The 17093-nt window shown below is 36.9% G+C and overlaps 1 protein-coding gene across 2 annotated transcripts in view; it reads left to right on the top strand.

Moving 5' to 3' along the window:
* Nucleotides 1-17093, top strand: part of stag2b (STAG2 cohesin complex component b) — a 33146-nt gene that overhangs the window by 757 nt on the left and 15296 nt on the right. For both annotated transcript variants that reach the window (XM_084132567.1, XM_084132566.1), the window contains exons 2-8: nt 12049-12181; nt 12298-12376; nt 13741-13884; nt 14077-14173; nt 15086-15162; nt 15288-15492; nt 15582-15733. In XM_084132567.1, the coding sequence (XP_083988693.1) occupies nt 12138-12181; nt 12298-12376; nt 13741-13884; nt 14077-14173; nt 15086-15162; nt 15288-15492; nt 15582-15733 (798 nt within the window). In that variant the 5' untranslated portion in view covers nt 12049-12137. The remainder of the gene's footprint in view (nt 1-12048; nt 12182-12297; nt 12377-13740; nt 13885-14076; nt 14174-15085; nt 15163-15287; nt 15493-15581; nt 15734-17093) is intronic.

Raw genomic sequence — 17093 nt, 5'->3', positions numbered from 1 at the left:
GTTCGATTTCGCGACTGTAGTCTACACTTGCGCTTACAAGCTCGTCATTTAACGTTGAAAATAGTGGCGTTGTGCGTAAGACTCTGCGAGTAATGAAGTAATATCGTGGTAAGGAGTACGTTGAGGAGGAGTTTGCGAGCGTCCGCCTGATCTCAGCAGTCAGCACTCAACTTCACATACTAGCTCCATACATTAGTAGAGCACATTATTTCTGACTTATGTAAACCAGTGGGTCGTGACCCAAAACTGGTCCGTCTTCTGTTTTGATAGGGTGCTAGGTTATAAAATAAAATAAGCTAATAGCGCTTATGTACGACAGCAAAATAAATTTGCCGATCAACTTTCAAAAAGGGGAAAGACACTTCCCATATCTTTTGTTGTTGACGTCAGAGGTCGTGTGTCCAATCAAACTTTACGGTATTTTGGCGCAAATTCATCTGTCACTTGGTAAAATGGCTAATACTGATACACTTTATGCAACATGCGTTAAGATGAATAGGAAAACTGACAAAAACATATGCATTGCTGTTTGCGTGCAGGATCTGTGCGGTTTTTTGCTATATACATTCCTATGTTTGATTTGATTTTTGTTAAATTGGCTTGGTGTTCTGTATGAAAACCAGTTGTTTTAGATGAGCTCGGTATATGCTAAAAAATAAAGGCGGGGACATATCTAGACTAAATTTTTGTACTACATTGAGCCCAACTTTACAGTTATGTATTTGATTTACACAGCTGATTCGTCCACATATTGGTAGCGAACAGGAACCGGAAAGCATGGGATGAAATAATGGTGCAGTATTAGTTTTGGGCTAAGCTGTCACTGTCATCCGTTCGTGTATAAGCACAATGGCTGTGGATGGAAACGTCGTTTGGCGCCACTTTTCCTTCGAACGCATTGTCGATGATGTTGCAGATGATGCTATCGCTTTTGAATTCCCGCCTTCTCGACGATCATTCTGTAAAGACGTTGAGCTTTATTGTGTCGACGGACCGTACGTGCATATATGCTGCTTATTGTTACTTGCTGGGTATTACATAACAGTTATCTCACGTTCTCGGCACACGCTTTGCCCTGTATTTGGTACAGAGAGGGAAGTCTTATTGGCTACTTTTCTGTGATAATGTACTCGGTTATTGTGCTATTTAAAGCTTATTTATTTCTCACGCATTGGAGTACTAAAAGTCACTCTTTATTATGCACATATATGACCGAAATCAAAGTGCTGCGGCCATGTAATGATCATAGTATACTTGCTCTACTTTCAGAATAATAGATGAACATACATTAAACACATAAAATGATCCGTTTGAAATAATGGGCAGTGTAGGAAAATGCGTCATTTTTACAGCGGTGACCGGGTTCCTTCCTCCCTGAACATGTTTACGTCCACAAATGTTACTGTCGACCTCTGATTGGATGTGGTGAAAAGGAGGGCGGACGTGTTATTTCCTTATATGGGCACAGAGGTAGACTGAAGCTCTGGCTCTCGGAGATGTTTCCTGTAAACGATGGAATCTGGAAAGCCAATCAGCAAGCAGCGCGATATGACAGACTCGGCGAGCCACGCCCTCTTGTTGTCATTCTGATCCGCGGGCACATCTGAAGCGCACAGCTCAGAACAGCCTGTGTCACTTTCATGGCACTGTAATGCTTGACACTTTTGCTATTTGGTGTACTGGTATTTTTCCTCATGTCATTTTCCTTTTATTTCAACAATGTTGTCTGAAGAATTGAATCCCTTTAGTTAAGACCAAACCTGCTGAATCTTTTATGAAAATACTTTTTGTTGTGACAATACAGATGCCATCTGCTCTTCACACAAGAGGTGCAGTGAAGTACTCGGTAATGTCTCTAACGTAATACTTTTCTATGATGATTTTCTATAACTTGTGGTATGAAGTTAGTTCAGTGTAAGCTGTCATGTTTTTTATTTTTTCTGTTCTCTGAGCAAGGAGAAATGAGAGGTGTAACTCATACTCCTAACTATTTTAGGATATCTGCTACCGGATATTAAATAAATCCTTTTTGACAACTTCATTGTAAATACAGTAGTCAACATTTGAAGTGGATCAAAACCTTTCATCAAAATTTTGAATAATACCCATTCTTGTTTTAGTACAACTTTAATTAACTTTTTTGATCCACTTCAAATGTTGACTACTGTGTTATTCACGTTTTCTTAAAACAACCAAGAAAGGTTTTTATGTTCAGAATATTTAGATATTTAGAATAGTAATACATTTTCTTGTTGTAATACAAGGAAAAGTAATAGTATAGAGTGCAACAGTCGGGTTCCTGGAAGTAAAAACTCAATTCAGTTATTCCATAGTAAAATAAATTTTGAATGATAACGTAATCCTTTAAAGACAACAAAACTGTGTGAGCTACGAGGTTGTTTATCGATGGTATTTGCTTCTGTTGAAGATGTCAGACTGCATTATTTCAACTTAGTTTTAAAATAATCATGTTTAACATTGTAATTCGTGGTGAAAACTATATTACCCATAATGATGTACAGAAAATTCCACCGATCAGAGAATCAAAACAAGCAGAACGCTCCAAAAGATCTAGTTAGCTCTGCCCACACGCTCATGATGCACCACAAATGACATGGGCTAATCCTGATAAAAAATAAATAAAAATATTCATGTCTTCAAGCCATGCAATGGATTAGGTAGGCTAGCCGTTTATTTCGAAACGCAATCAACCAAGTGTCCAAAAAAACCTCCAAACAAGTGATTTTACTGAACATAAGAACTACTTACTTGAGTAAACACCATAATAAAAGTACATAGAATAAACAATAATATCCTGGTTGATGAGTGATGATCTTCCAGAGCTGTTTCAGCTGTGCGCTTCTATTCTATGGTGCATGGTAAATCAAGACCTGTCATTCTGAGTGATAAAACCAATCCAAGCGCTCTCCTGCTGTAAAACAGTGTCCGATTGGTCTCTACACATCGTCCATACCCGAGATCCAGTTTCCATAGGTTGAACTTGCAAATAATGTTGGAAACAGCTGCATCATGATCACGATACCGTGATCGTATCCCAGAAGTCATATACCTTTAGCCAAGCAGCATGTCATGTCACTCCGTGATCTACGCATTGCTGTCTTATGTTGTGTTTGGGCTCGCTCGAGACCGCCTGCTCAAAAAAAAGATATGCAGTCTACTATTAAAGGTGCACCGATTGCAATTTTCTCGGCCGATAATTTTCGGCAATTTCCGATATATTTTTTTTGTCTGACCTGCTGATACCGATTTGAACCTAATCCCAAACAAAAATCTACTTTTCTTCAATGTAAAATTTTTATTTTCATAAAATGCAACATAAAAAACAGCTCAAATAAATGCAATAGATTAAAGAGAGATATGAAATAAACACGGCTTTAAGTGTTTCGGGTGGGTTTAACAGTAGGTTATTATTCCGGTAAGAAATGCTATATAAATTAAAGTTAAATGTAAAATAACACTGGATAGTCTTCATTGTAAAAATTAAATACAGATTAATGCTTACAATTAAAGTTATTCAGTCGAGAGCAGAGAGTGATTTTCTTTGTCTTTTGTTATTTTATTAACATAACAGACAGCAGCAGGAATGTTAAGCTGCTATCACTTTAAGAGTTTATGCACGGATCCAATATACTGTTACACAACGTGCGTTATCTTTCTCAACTATTTACTTTCCATAACTAGTGTGTTTAACCTAATACTCGCCAAGATGGGCATTTTGACTTAATTTTGTGTGTGTATGATTGTTTATGGCAGTAAGCCACTCATTTTGGTTTTTGCAAATCACAAGCTGTTTGAGAGGAGGCTTTATGTGCCCGCCACTTGTACAGATGGTGCGCGCTTTTGCGGTGAGCGTGAAACCTGCGGGAATTAGTAAAATTATGCGCGATACAAGCACTATTGAACCAGCCGAATGAGACAAGACCTGAGTGAGAGGAGGTGTGTGTGTGTTTCACTTCACCGTTCGGAGAGAAGAGGGTGAGAACGCGCAGCTGACATTATTGCCTGTGCCGCTGGTAACAAAACGGACCGTGGCAAGCTTGTGGAAAAGTGCGGTCCCTGGCCGGTCTGTCGGGGCATCATTATCTACTATGGTTTACTAATGTTATGCAAAGTTACAAACAAAAGCGGTGTGTAAAATCATCATGTATACTGTGCACATGTGCGTCGGTGGCGCTTTTTCATATAAATTCTTGGTATAGGCTAGTTTGGTCTCTAACTGAAACAAATATGCTTGTTTTCTGTTAGTTGAGAACTTTCAATAATACATGACACAAGTCTATCTGTTATGTACTAGGGGTGGGAATCACAGGGTACGATACAATACACAATACATGGCTCAAGACACCGATAATATCACGATACAGCAATTCTGCGATAATCAATATATTGCTAGACAATCCTACAATGATACATCACGATATCTGTCTCAACTGAAAACAAAATGCCTGTGAAAAGGTTGAGTGCAGGTTTTCTCTTTATTCAAGTGCAAACTGTTAGAAAACAGCAAAAAAAAAATTCTGTCTGTAATTTAAATGTAACATTTAAATTATATGGTATAAGCATAAAATGTTTAATTTACTCAAAAAGCATAAACTTTTCTTTGTGTGTAAACTAAAACATTTACCTGCTTATCAACTTGTTTTATTTAAACCTGGGAACATCTCAGTGTTTACCAGCTTGCTTAAAATAAACCTGAGAATAGTGTTGTCAAAGGTACCGACTTGGGTATTTTAAAAAATGTGATGATACCACCATTTCCCCCTAGCATTTAAACACCTCTGATTGGCCATTGTGCTCACTCGTTCAACATGTCTGTGATTGGCTACAATGATCAACTCTTCCACTTCACCGAGCGCTTACACAGGTACACAGACACGAGAGCGTTTGAAAGCAGGTGTCTATCAGTGGATATATTAGGGATCCGCTGATAGACACGTGTGTATCCGTGTAAGCGCTCGGTGAAGAGTAGGGTTGTGTACCGTTTGTTTTGTTTTTATATCGGTGCCAAATTGATACTTTTAAAACGGTGCCTGAACCGATACTTAAAAAAAAAAAAAGAGAACCTCAAAACAATGGTTAATGACATCAAAGAACGTTTTTTTTAATTAAAAAAATAAATAAAAAATCTTAAAATTGAATATATTAAAATGTTAGAGTAAATATATAAATATAAGTAGTCTAAATACAAAACAACAAATTTTCATAACAAATTCACAATAAAACCTAAGCCACCCAACTAGTGATGCACCGATGTGAAAATTGTGGCCGATACCGATAACCGATATTAATATTGCTGTTATGGCCGATACCGATATTTACCGATGTCGATATCTCTGTATAGAAAACAAATTTTAATGATTATCAAATAAAGAGCTATTTTCCAAAACACTTTTTTTTTTTTACTTTAGAAATTACTGATATTGGGCACCTTTACCTGTGTGCAAAATGTCACGCACTGAAAAAAATGATTTTTGCTGCTTGTTCAAATTGCTTGATTAAAATGAGCTTAAGCAACACAATTGCTATACATTTTGTCCAAACTTAATTTGATTGTGTTCAATCTGCTTAAATATAGGTAAAAATTAAGTTTACTTAATCCATTTGTGTTGGATTACATGAATGATTTGTGTTGCATTACCTGAAACTGGGCGGTGCTTGTTAGTTCCCAGCATGCTTTGCATATGGCTGAATTAAGAGAGAATAAATGTTGAAATTAAGTTATATTTTATTTTATTTTCTGAAAATTAGAAAAGGGGAAGACTTGATAGTGTGCAATTGTGTTTAATGTTCAATTACATTCAAAATATTAGAACCATTTAAATTACAGAGGGTTACCATTGTGGAGAAGAGTGGAGCATTTGGTTAGGTTGTGGACTGATTCAGCAAACACTAATAGTAAATGCTTTGGCTGAAAGAGTGTGTAAACTTAGCATTTAAGATTGGTTCATGCACTGAAAAGATTTATCAATTTATATTTAGTATAATTTACTTTGTTGATTGAACATGAATAGTCTGTGTTCGTCTGTGTTGTTAGAATGTGAATAGTCTGTGTTGTTTAAACGTGAATAATCTGTGTTGATGGAACACAATTGTGTAAGTGGCTACCAAAGCAAACAAATTGTGTGCAACCAATGTCCACTATTCAATTGAGTAAATCCAATGAATTATTTTTTTCAGTATGCATTATATTGCATTGCATATACTGCATATACATCAACTTGTCTAAAATTAAGAAACCCATAGAAAACAGTAAAAAAAAAAAAAAAAAAACAGGAACATTGTGTACAATTAAGATAATTTATTATTCCAATATCCAAATATGATACTAAATACCACAGGGAAAAGGGCTTCTTGTGACGTGCTGTCTTTGCGTTTGAACATTGCACATTTTGAACAGGACACGCATTAGCTGAATAAATGTTTGCCAATACAAACATATTTATAGAAAACAGTTGACAATGAATAGACAGGAGTCCAATAATAGCATAACGAATCACTTATTCTAAAAAATAATAACAAGTAGGCTATAAGACGAATTCGACATATGGGCTGTGTTAACAGTAAAACGTCCGTCATTTAACAAATTTTAAAAACACGGATGGATAATACAAAATGCTTTCTGACATTTTGACAGAAAAAAAACAAGCAAGAACAAAATGTAAACTTAGCCCGTCAATTTTTCATTTTACAACTATCTTCTCTCTCTGTGCGCGCGTCCGTGTTTGTGTGAGAGAGAGCTCGCGCAGCACTGATACAACGGTAGCCTACTTTTTAATCCATAAGTAACGAACGCGCTAGTTTTCATACAAAATAAATATGTAACATAATTAGGTAGGCTACTTTAGTTATTATTAACACAATAACGTAACACATGAAGGCTATGTTTCTCAACACTGAGAATGAATAAATAAACGCCTGTTTATCCACTCGCGCTTATCAGTAATCCACAAATCACACGTGCTGTCACTTTTGAGAAAAATCTAATTCGAACGGGTATCAAATATCAAGCAATATATTCAAATATCTACGAGTCAAAAAACGATCAGTCAAAAATGTGTCATGAAGAGGAAAAAAACATAAGTCGCACTGGACTGCGTTAACAATGTTATGGACAGGACAGTACTCCGTTACGGACGTGAGCGCTCAAAGCGGCACTAAAAGACTGCTTTAAAACTTTCACAGAGACCTCAAACAGACAGCACAAAGCCTGTCTTTAAATTTAATTTCGTTTTGTATTAATTATATCTTAATTTTGGTCAATGTTTCATCAACCAATTGCCTGAATTTAATAAATAAGTAAATATAGTAGAAAATATTTGAACGCATGAACCTGGAGCGCGTCTCATAAATGAACCGAAACCTACCTGCCTCACAGACCTGAGACATATATAGAAAGCATTAAATGTCTATTTTTAAACAGAACAATTCAAAACGAAAGAAAACAGACTGTTCTCTGCTTATGTCATCTGTATGAAATGTGTATTTCTCTCAGGCGCGTTCACTACTGCTAAGATCGCGAGTCGTCAACTTCATCTTCAACTTCACATGTCAAATATCGGCCTGTTCACATTGGCCATATTTTGACATCGGAACGATACCGATGTGTAAAAAAAATGACCATATCGGCCGATATTATATCGGCGGCCGATATATCGTGCACCACTACACCTAACCCAAATACAATAATTTAACACTAAATAACACTACAGTACTAATAACAGCAAAGTAGTCTGTTTTCGGTATGCTACAAACCAGCTTTAAATTTCAGCAATTCTTTTCACATGTTTTGCCTTCTCTGGCCAAATACGACACCTCTCCTGACTTATTACATGTCCTGCACCAGGTGAGCGTTATTTTAGAACGCATCACCTTAAATGCCGTGATGCGAAACCCCTCGTGGAAGAAGAATGCTGTCATGTTTACAACTGTGACAATGAGCTCTTATCAGGATCAACTGAATGCTGGATTTCAAAAGTACGTGAGGTTCGTGGCTCTATTGTTGCAGTAAACTTGCACAATGTTCTTGAATGAATAATTTATTAGATGTACGCTGGTCTGTATGGACATCAACTTTACATTTTCACACTAAACATGATGCGGAACAAATAACGGACTGTGATTGGTTGCGTTTTGTCAGTCATTCCTTGGCTGATATTTTTATTCTTAAATACATGTAAGTGAATGTGTTTTGTAATTTGCGTGTGCATCCGTGTAAGCGCTCAGTGAAGACTGTCAATTTATATGAATATTTCTTATGTGTCCCCATAAATGGTATAAAAGCCGAAGTGCGTCCAGACTTTGGACTTAAACGTGGTTGGAGCATCTATTAAATTACTTGCACTGCTGTCCGCAATCCCGTTTAAAACCTCTTTTTCTTAGGCTAGTTAACTTATGTTCACGTTTCCCTCCTTCGTGTGTTGAGCACCACTCGAGGAGCCATGAAGTAGCGACGCTGGGAGCAGGGAAATCTATTTTAGAGCTCCTTATTTTATTAAATAAAATATAGATATTTGGAGCCAGCGTATCAATTCTCGAATCGCACGGAGAAGGACAACGATATATTGCCCTATCGATATTTTGTCCCACCCCTATTATTATGTACTATGATTTAAAGATCACATTTTCATGTAAAGCAGTTATTTTTTCACACTATGAAAAGAGAGCACTTCTAATAGTTCAGCAATTTAAAAAGCATTAAGTGATCATATTCGCTGTATACATAATCAGTGTAAAGCCAAGCTTCTAAGCTTTAAAACAACACCTATTTTGTGTTAGTTAAGCAAGTGGTTAAGCAAGTAACTTTTAAGATTTTAGAGGTTAAGGTTAACGATTAATCAATTAATTGATTGTTAATTTAAACAGCAATCAAATATTGGAGTTTGTGTAAATTGACATCCCTATTCCAGAATCAATGCTGCTGAAAAATTGGGTGGGAACTGTTGTGCTCTATTTAACAGAATTCATATTAGTATTTCCTTTAGTTGGAGGTAAAACTTAATGTAACTATAAGCTGACCCCAACACATCATACCCCAAAGCAAATGCTTCATTTAATAATTTATGCCTTATCTTTAGTGAGATCATTTATACTTTTTTTTTTTTTTTTTTGGCATGAATAAAATGTTCATGTGCTCCTTTCAAGGGCAGGCAGTTGGATATTTCAATATATATTCACATGACCAAAATGATAGATTAAGAGGGTAGCGGTGCTTCAAGAGATTTATCATTTGTCTGTGAATGGTTCAATTTAAAGTTGGAATGTGTAGACGTCTCCTATCCCAGCTTAAGAAGCAAATATATTTAAGATGTATGTAGGTTCGGTTGCCCTGGAAGTTAAAAAAGTACAGTGGCTTTGAAACATCTCAACCAAAGGTGTGAGTTTAATTTAGGGTGTGACTTTGTTTGTTTGAGCTGTGGCGGATGAACAGGAGTGTGTGGCAAACCTGAGCTCATTCTCATTCTAATGATTTTTGTTCATTGAAATGATCTCATGACCATTTCTCTGATATACCCTCTGCCTTTGACTAGCAATAGCAAATCTTATTCTTGGCTGTGATGTAAACCAAAGGCTGTTGGCTATTTACAAGTGTGCCATTCAGTATGTCTCGGCCTAACGTCCCGTTTCAATAGGAAACAGTCATTTCATGAGGTCTTTTAAGGATAATTATGGTAGTCTTTCTTGCTTATGGCTTATTACAGTGTGTTGTGTACAAGAACAGGTGGTTTTGACAAGCATGTTTCACTACAGAGCTGTGATGCCCTTATGGGCCGATATTGTCACATTGCTCTGATATCTCTCTCATCTGCTGCTTTATCACATAAAATGTTTATTGTCATTTTATGTGATAACTAACTAACTGGTTTTAGCAATGTTGTTACAAAACAGTGTGTGACTCTATTCTGTGTAACATAAAATACATTTTAAAGAATGTCGGTAACCAAACAATTTGAGTCCATTGACTTCCGTTGTATGGACAAAAAACACTTTGAAGAATATCCTCTTTTATTTTCCACAGAATAAAGAAAGTCATACAGGTTTGTTGAAAGGACATTTTTCACTGTAACATCATTGTCAGAAAAGGTGTTCTGTGTCATGTGCTGGTCTGAATCCCTTATGTGGGAAATATGGTCTATAGCTTTGTTTTAGTGAAAGTGTTTAAAGCTTTTAAAAATTATGAAAGTTTGAAGATTTTAAACTGAAGTTGTGATGTTGAAAAAATAATGAAAGGGAAAATATGCTGCTTTATGCATTTTTTCTAATTATTGTTAGTACTATGTTATATTTCTTTTTAAAGAGGCGCACAGCGGCCTGTCCTGCAGCTTTCACTCAGTCGGGTTCTTCACACTGACTGAGAGAGGCTGTCTGAGCGATCAGCTCAGGAGTCACATATGGTGCTGTATTGCCCCCGTGTGGCTACAATATAACTGCATTTATTCTGCCTAGCTGTAGTGACCGACTGAAGATGTAGACATTGTAAAAGGACCCAACAGTAATTGTTATGAGTGTTTTTGGAGCCTTTTTAATTTTAGTAGACAATTTACATCTGCTCCCTTCCACGTTTAAATGGTGCTTAAAACATTTGAACATTTTGTGTTCTTTTAGGCAAAACTTGTTTGCCCGTATCGGTAATCTTTTACTATTGAGGTTAAACATGTGGCTTGCTGTCTGCAGTGGAGGGGCTTGAGGAAGTGGCTTCAACTCCAGCTCTGAAGAATTGAAAAATGTTCAAATTTAGGTAAAACGCAGCTCTTGATGCTTCACTTTTTACCCAGCCGTCCAATCACAGTGGAGGAGGGGCGGGACAAACACCACACCAAACCAACCAATCGTCACATCCTTATTGTACAACGACTGAACAGTGGGGAAGTTAATCTTGTTGGTATATATTCAGTAATTGCTGATAAACCAAACTATCTGCAAAAGCAGATACTGGCGACACAGATATTGCATATCATAACAACCAAAGCATTTCAGCTGGTAAAAAACACTGCGCTTCCAAAGCGCTCTGAAGCGCCCCCAGCTGGGCGTTTTCAGAAGAGCACCTGGCAATTACAGCTGGCTAAAACGCTTTGGTGGAAACACTTAATTGAATACATTTTGTTTGGCATATGGCCAATTAGTCTCTTTTGCGTTTATGCAATATACTGGAGCCAAACCAGAGAAGGAAGTCCAGAAAATTCCACAGTGTTGGACACATCATTTATGTAGTTGTAACTCATGGGCGGGGTTTATGCGAATTGTGAATGAGCGTGCACAGGCATCCTATTTACAAATTATTGGAATTAATTAACATGCGCACGTTTAACTATGTGAATCCAGATGAGAGTTTTTGAGAAGATCTGTTTTCCACAAATTAAAATTACTAAGGATTTACTTGTATATTTACGAAAGTTTCATGAATGAGGCCCGATAATTACACGGCTTGACCAATCACAATTCAGTAACCGCTATACACAAGTGTGTCAAAAGTTTTAAATTTTGTGATTGGTTTCCACTTCTTTTTTGATGAAACCTTGCAGACAGGAGTTTGTACCAACACTGTACAGTACACAGTGACATTCAGTTCATATTTAAATGTGGCTCCTGTGGCTTGAGGACATGAAAAAACAGAGACGCGATGCAGTTGGCCACTGACGCATGTATAAATATAAACAATTAAAAATTAATTCAAAAATAGAGTTGATTTATAATATTGAGCAAGGATTAATAATTACAAATGTACCGGTAGGTGTGCTTGTTTAGTCTAAACACATAAGACCTTACTAATGTTTTTCTCAAATTTTACTAGAAAAGATTGTAGAATTTTTATCATAAGGTAATGTAACCACTTTGCATAATATTTCCTGTTGTTTTGTTTTTCCCTTTTTTTTGGTATTTGAATGGTATTTATGCAACTTTTGTATTTTTGTAACTCTATTTTTGCCATGAAGATAGCCTCAGATGCTGACATGGCATTAAAGACATTATTATTATTATTATTATTATTATTACTACTAATGCTTTTCTCCCAATTTGTCTATGTTTTAGGTTTATGAGACAAAAGTACCCACTGTTGCCCTGTGTGTATAAAGACAAAGCCCTTGACAAGTTGAAGTGGACCAGAAGATGTTAAAGAAATGATAGCCGCACCGGAATTACACACCGAGTTTCATTTCGCTCAGTGAGTACACAATCACACGAGTAACGAATACACATTATGTGTATGCATGCGCTGACATATTCTCCCTCACAATGTTATGCTATATTTATGCTATATTGATCTGTTTGTGTGAACAGGGACACTGACACCCGATTCTCATCAGACACTGATTTCGATGATCCTGATGGGAGGAATGTCATCATTGGGAAAGGCAAGGTATATGTGGACCCTGACATTTTTGATTATCAAGAATCTTTAGGTTCCTTTACCCCTTTTCCACTGAAATGGTTAATAATGGAGCTAATAATTGGCCAAATTTAAGATTCTGACTTCAAAACTAAATGATGACTTAACCACGTTTCTGTGTAACCTGCCAATAAACAAATAGTGCCCTATGATTTTCGCAATGCAGAAAACAGACGGAATCGTTGGATCCAGTCATAAAAACAGAATTTACTGTATAATGTGGAATTTCACAGAATTTGTAAAATTTTTGATGAATAAATAAAAAGCAGGTCAGTACACTTAAATCAAATTGCGATATAGACTAATGTCTGTGAATATTAAACCGCAAAAAGACTATTTAAATACGAATCCGCTCTGAGACTCCCTTCACAAGCATTTTACGGTTTCATTTGAGAAAAACTATTGTTTTTTATATTTATGATAACCTAAAAGTTAGGTTTAACTTGACATATATATTACTGTTGTACAGTAGAATTTAGATGCGTCTCAATGTAATAATAATACTAATACTAATAATAATAAATGATCAAAACTTCAGTTTTCCCATGTTTTAATTTTAACATTTTAAAGCTCAGTTGTGCAGCATGTTTGACAAAGTTTGCATAATTTCATATTATTAAAAGATCAATTAAATTAATGTTTTATGTTTTCATTTGATTACCAGAAAATATACAAAACAGAATTTGTGGGGGGAAAAAATCATAAATGTATATATTTTTTTATTAGTAAAACTGATGTTTTTATTAATTAAATCAATTAGACATGCTTTTTGATTATTAAAATTGAATTAATCCATTAAAATGGAATCCAGAAAACTTAAAACAGGAAACACAGAATTTGGTTAAAAAAATAAAAAAACGTAATGTTCGGAAAAAAGGATATTTCGTAGGGTCCTAAACTTGAAATTGTTGTTAAATTGTATACCTTTCATGATTTCAATTAATTAGACATGCTTTTTATCACTAAAAATTACTTAACCATTAGAATGGAGCCCAAAAAAATGTAAACGAAAAAAAATGGAATTTGAGGAAAAAAAAGAAAAAAAAACAGAATTTGGGAAAAAATCAAACGGATTTCATATGGCCCAAAACAAATCCTTTTTTTTTTTTTTTACTTAACTTAAATAATTGAATTAAGCATCTTTATACAAGCACAAGCTGTTTGTAATCCATCAGTCAAATGATTTAAATGTATAAAATTCATTGCAAACAATTCGCACATGATATTTGCAATTTAGGAACTGTATTTGCTGTGGACGTCATCCAGTCCTCTAGCTGCTATGAAGAGTTTGATCCAGTTCTTTACAGTTGACCTGTAATGTCACTCTGCTTCAGGCGAAGAAAGGAAAGAAGGGCCCCGGAGAGAAGGGGAAAGGAGCGGGGAAAGGAGCTGGACGCATGAACGGTCACCACCAGGAAAACGGCATGGAAAATGTCATGCTTTTTGAAGTGGTCAGGCTGGGGAAGAGTGCCATGCAGGTCAGTGAGCATATTACCGGATTTTACACTGCCCTCTGTCACGCTCTGGCATTCACATCTTAAATTCCCTCATGTGGGTTTGTGGCTTCTGGAGGGATTTGAGTGTTGGCAGGAGAATATGCAGACAGATGTACCACTGTGTAGTCGAGCAGATTTTGACCTTTGCGAGATTTCTGCTCTCCTGTTTTGCAGTCGGTCGTTGATGACTGGATTGAGTCCTATAAACATGACAGAGACGTCGCACTTCTAGACTTGATCAATTTCTTCATCCAGTGCTCTGGCTGCAAAGGTTTGAATGTCATTTCTCATGTGGTCTGGTTTGAGCTCTGAGATGGTAAATGTTGTGTGACAGCAGGATCAGGATAGTTAAAGGGAAATGAAGATTCAGTCATCATTTACTCGCCATCATTTTGTTCTGAACGGCATTACTTTTTTCATGGAACGAATGTTCATGCTAATCTCTTCCATATAATGAAAGTGAATGGGCACAGGGGCTATTAAGCTCCAAAAAGGACATAAAACATCATAAAAGTAGTTGAAAGTAGTACTATATTCCAAGCTGTATTAAACCACATGATAAAGACTTGTATGAGGGAAAGACCAAAATGTAAGCCTTGGTCATTAAAAACACGTCGTTGAAAATTTAGTTTGACAGTTATGGGCAGTTCATATAAAGGCCAATATCTATAACATTAACTACAACTATGAAGTTTTAATAATTGTTCTAATTCTATGAAAAACGGTAAGTCCACACCACATCTATAACCATAACAAAGAGGAACGATATTAGAACGATTTTTTAATGAACAATAAAAAGATTGACATCCTATCAGAAGCATTTCAAGCAGCAGACAACAAAACTACTACATTCGCTTGGAATTGAGATGAATATAGTTAGACAGCCAAATCCTGGTTTAATCTAAGCCCTTTCTGTGAAACTGGGTTTTGGTGTGAACAGCCTTGAGTTTCATTATGTGGAAAAAAGAAGCTTGGACATTCTGCTAAATATAAGAAATTAATAGTGAACTTTTCTTTTAGCAGTACTTTTTTTTTTTTTTTTTTAGTTTTCCTCGTAAAAATAAATAAAATAAAACTTATTACAACTTTAAGTCCTGACCTCAGCCAAGTATAAATTTAAGATCATATAAATTTTGTTTCATAATGTTATTACCTTTACAAAAAATACTAAACTGTTTTGCAGGTGTTGTCACTGGTGAGATGTTCCGCAACATGCAGAACTCTGAGATCATTAGGAAGATGACAGAAGAGTTTGATGAGGTAAACTTCACTCTCCAACCCTGAACACGACTCTTATCAAAAACTTGTTTCCTCACCCACTACATACTGCGTTTTATGAATTATTTTGTGCCCACACTAACCATCGAGAGTTGATGCTATTGCAGGACAGCGGCGATTACCCGCTCACAATGGCCGGGCCGCAGTGGAAGAAGTTCAAGTCTAGTTTCTGCGAGTTTATCGGCGTGTTGGTGCGGCAGTGTCAGTACAGCATCATCTATGACGAATACATGATGGACACGGTCATCTCGCTGCTCACTGGCCTCTCAGACTCTCAAGTCCGCGCTTTCAGACACACCAGCACACTGGCAGGTCAGTATCTCTGCTACTCTATAAATCTTAACCTTTTGTTATGATTGGTCCAAATTAGTATCAAGATGCTATGTTTTTCTTCCCCATAGCTATGAAGCTGATGACGGCCCTCGTGAATGTAGCACTGAACCTCAGCATCAACATGGACAACACTCAGCGGCAATACGAAGCAGAGAGGAACAAGATGATTGGCAAGAGGGCCAATGACAGACTAGAGCTTCTGCTTCAGAAACGCAAGGAGGTGAGTGTCCTCCGGAGCCGGGACAGGGATCGCTGCACGCATCTAAATAAATTCAGCATGTTGTCATTGTCTTGGAGCGACCATAAAAGCTGAAGGTGAAAGGGGCAGAGCGAGTAAATGAAGCCTTCTGAGGCACAGTAGAACAGGAGATTTGTTTCACTCTTCCCTGTGGAGACTCACTTCCCTTTGCGTGAGGCTGCCAGGTCACTGCAGTGTTTGCTGCTTTCCTTCCCAACACCTACGCCTCTGTTGGCCAACAGCCTCAAAAACACACGACCAACCAAACACTCAGCACATTTCATCCGTACTCTTTCGCTCTACTTTAAAGCTGAGTAAACATGGATAAAGTAATTAAAAAAGGATCCTAATCTAATGAGAACAGTGTTATTGTGGGCTGTCAGGTTAACTGCAGCTCTGTCAGCACCCGTGGGGTTAGAACTCTCCTGAATGGCCATGAGTATTAAAGCTGTGTTTAACTGGTGCTGTAAATTAACTGGGTTATGTAATAACAGCCCCTGCTGTTATGCCATCTGCGTTTGTGAGTGTGAGGTTTTATTGATGTCTTGATAGTATTGTGTTAAACCACGTGGGCACACACAAAACGTGAGTTTTAGTTTAGAGCAATATTCTGGTTTAAACTCTGTTGACAACATCTGTGGCATGCTCTCGATTTATATACAGTATGTATAGAAAAACACTTACAGGTGAAGTCATTGGAGAGCAACCATACATCAATCACCCCATAGATTGTAGTTGCAGATGGTTTGTTTTTACGAACTAAGATTAGAATCAAAATTGATTTCTGTAGTAACAGATAGCCATTAAAGGGTTAGTTCACCCAAAAATGAAAATTCTGTCAGTAATTGCTCACCCTCATGTTGTTCCAACCGCGTAAGACCTTCGTTCATCTTCGGAACACAAATTAAGATATTTTGATGAAATCTGAGAGCTGATCACTTCTCCATAGGCTGCTAGGTGGCCGAAACTTGCTGGCCCAGAAAAGTGATTAAAGAGATCGTTAATATAGTCCAAGTGACTACAGTGGCTCAATCTTAAGTATATCAAGCGACGAGAATACTTTTTGTGCGCAAAAACAAACAAAAATAACGACTTTATTCCACTATTCATTTCCTTCTCTCTGGGCCTCGTAGTGTTTTTGCGCTGCGCGTCTGTGTTGCACGTCAACACGCATCACACACATGACCAGCGTTGGCCAATAGTGAGCCTACGTGGTGACGTGCAACACAGACGCGCAGCGCAAACCCCCCCCCCCCGCCCAAACTTTTTTTTAATTTAAGGAAACTAGGAGTGTCCATCGAACAAAATTAATACTTAGATAAGTATAAATATTAGTAATAAA

Source organism: Abramis brama (genome assembly GCF_963993115.1).
Source record: "Abramis brama genome assembly, chromosome: 13".
Taxonomy (NCBI): Eukaryota; Metazoa; Chordata; class Actinopteri; order Cypriniformes; family Leuciscidae; genus Abramis; species Abramis brama.
This window is presented reverse-complemented; position numbering and strand designations above follow the sequence as displayed.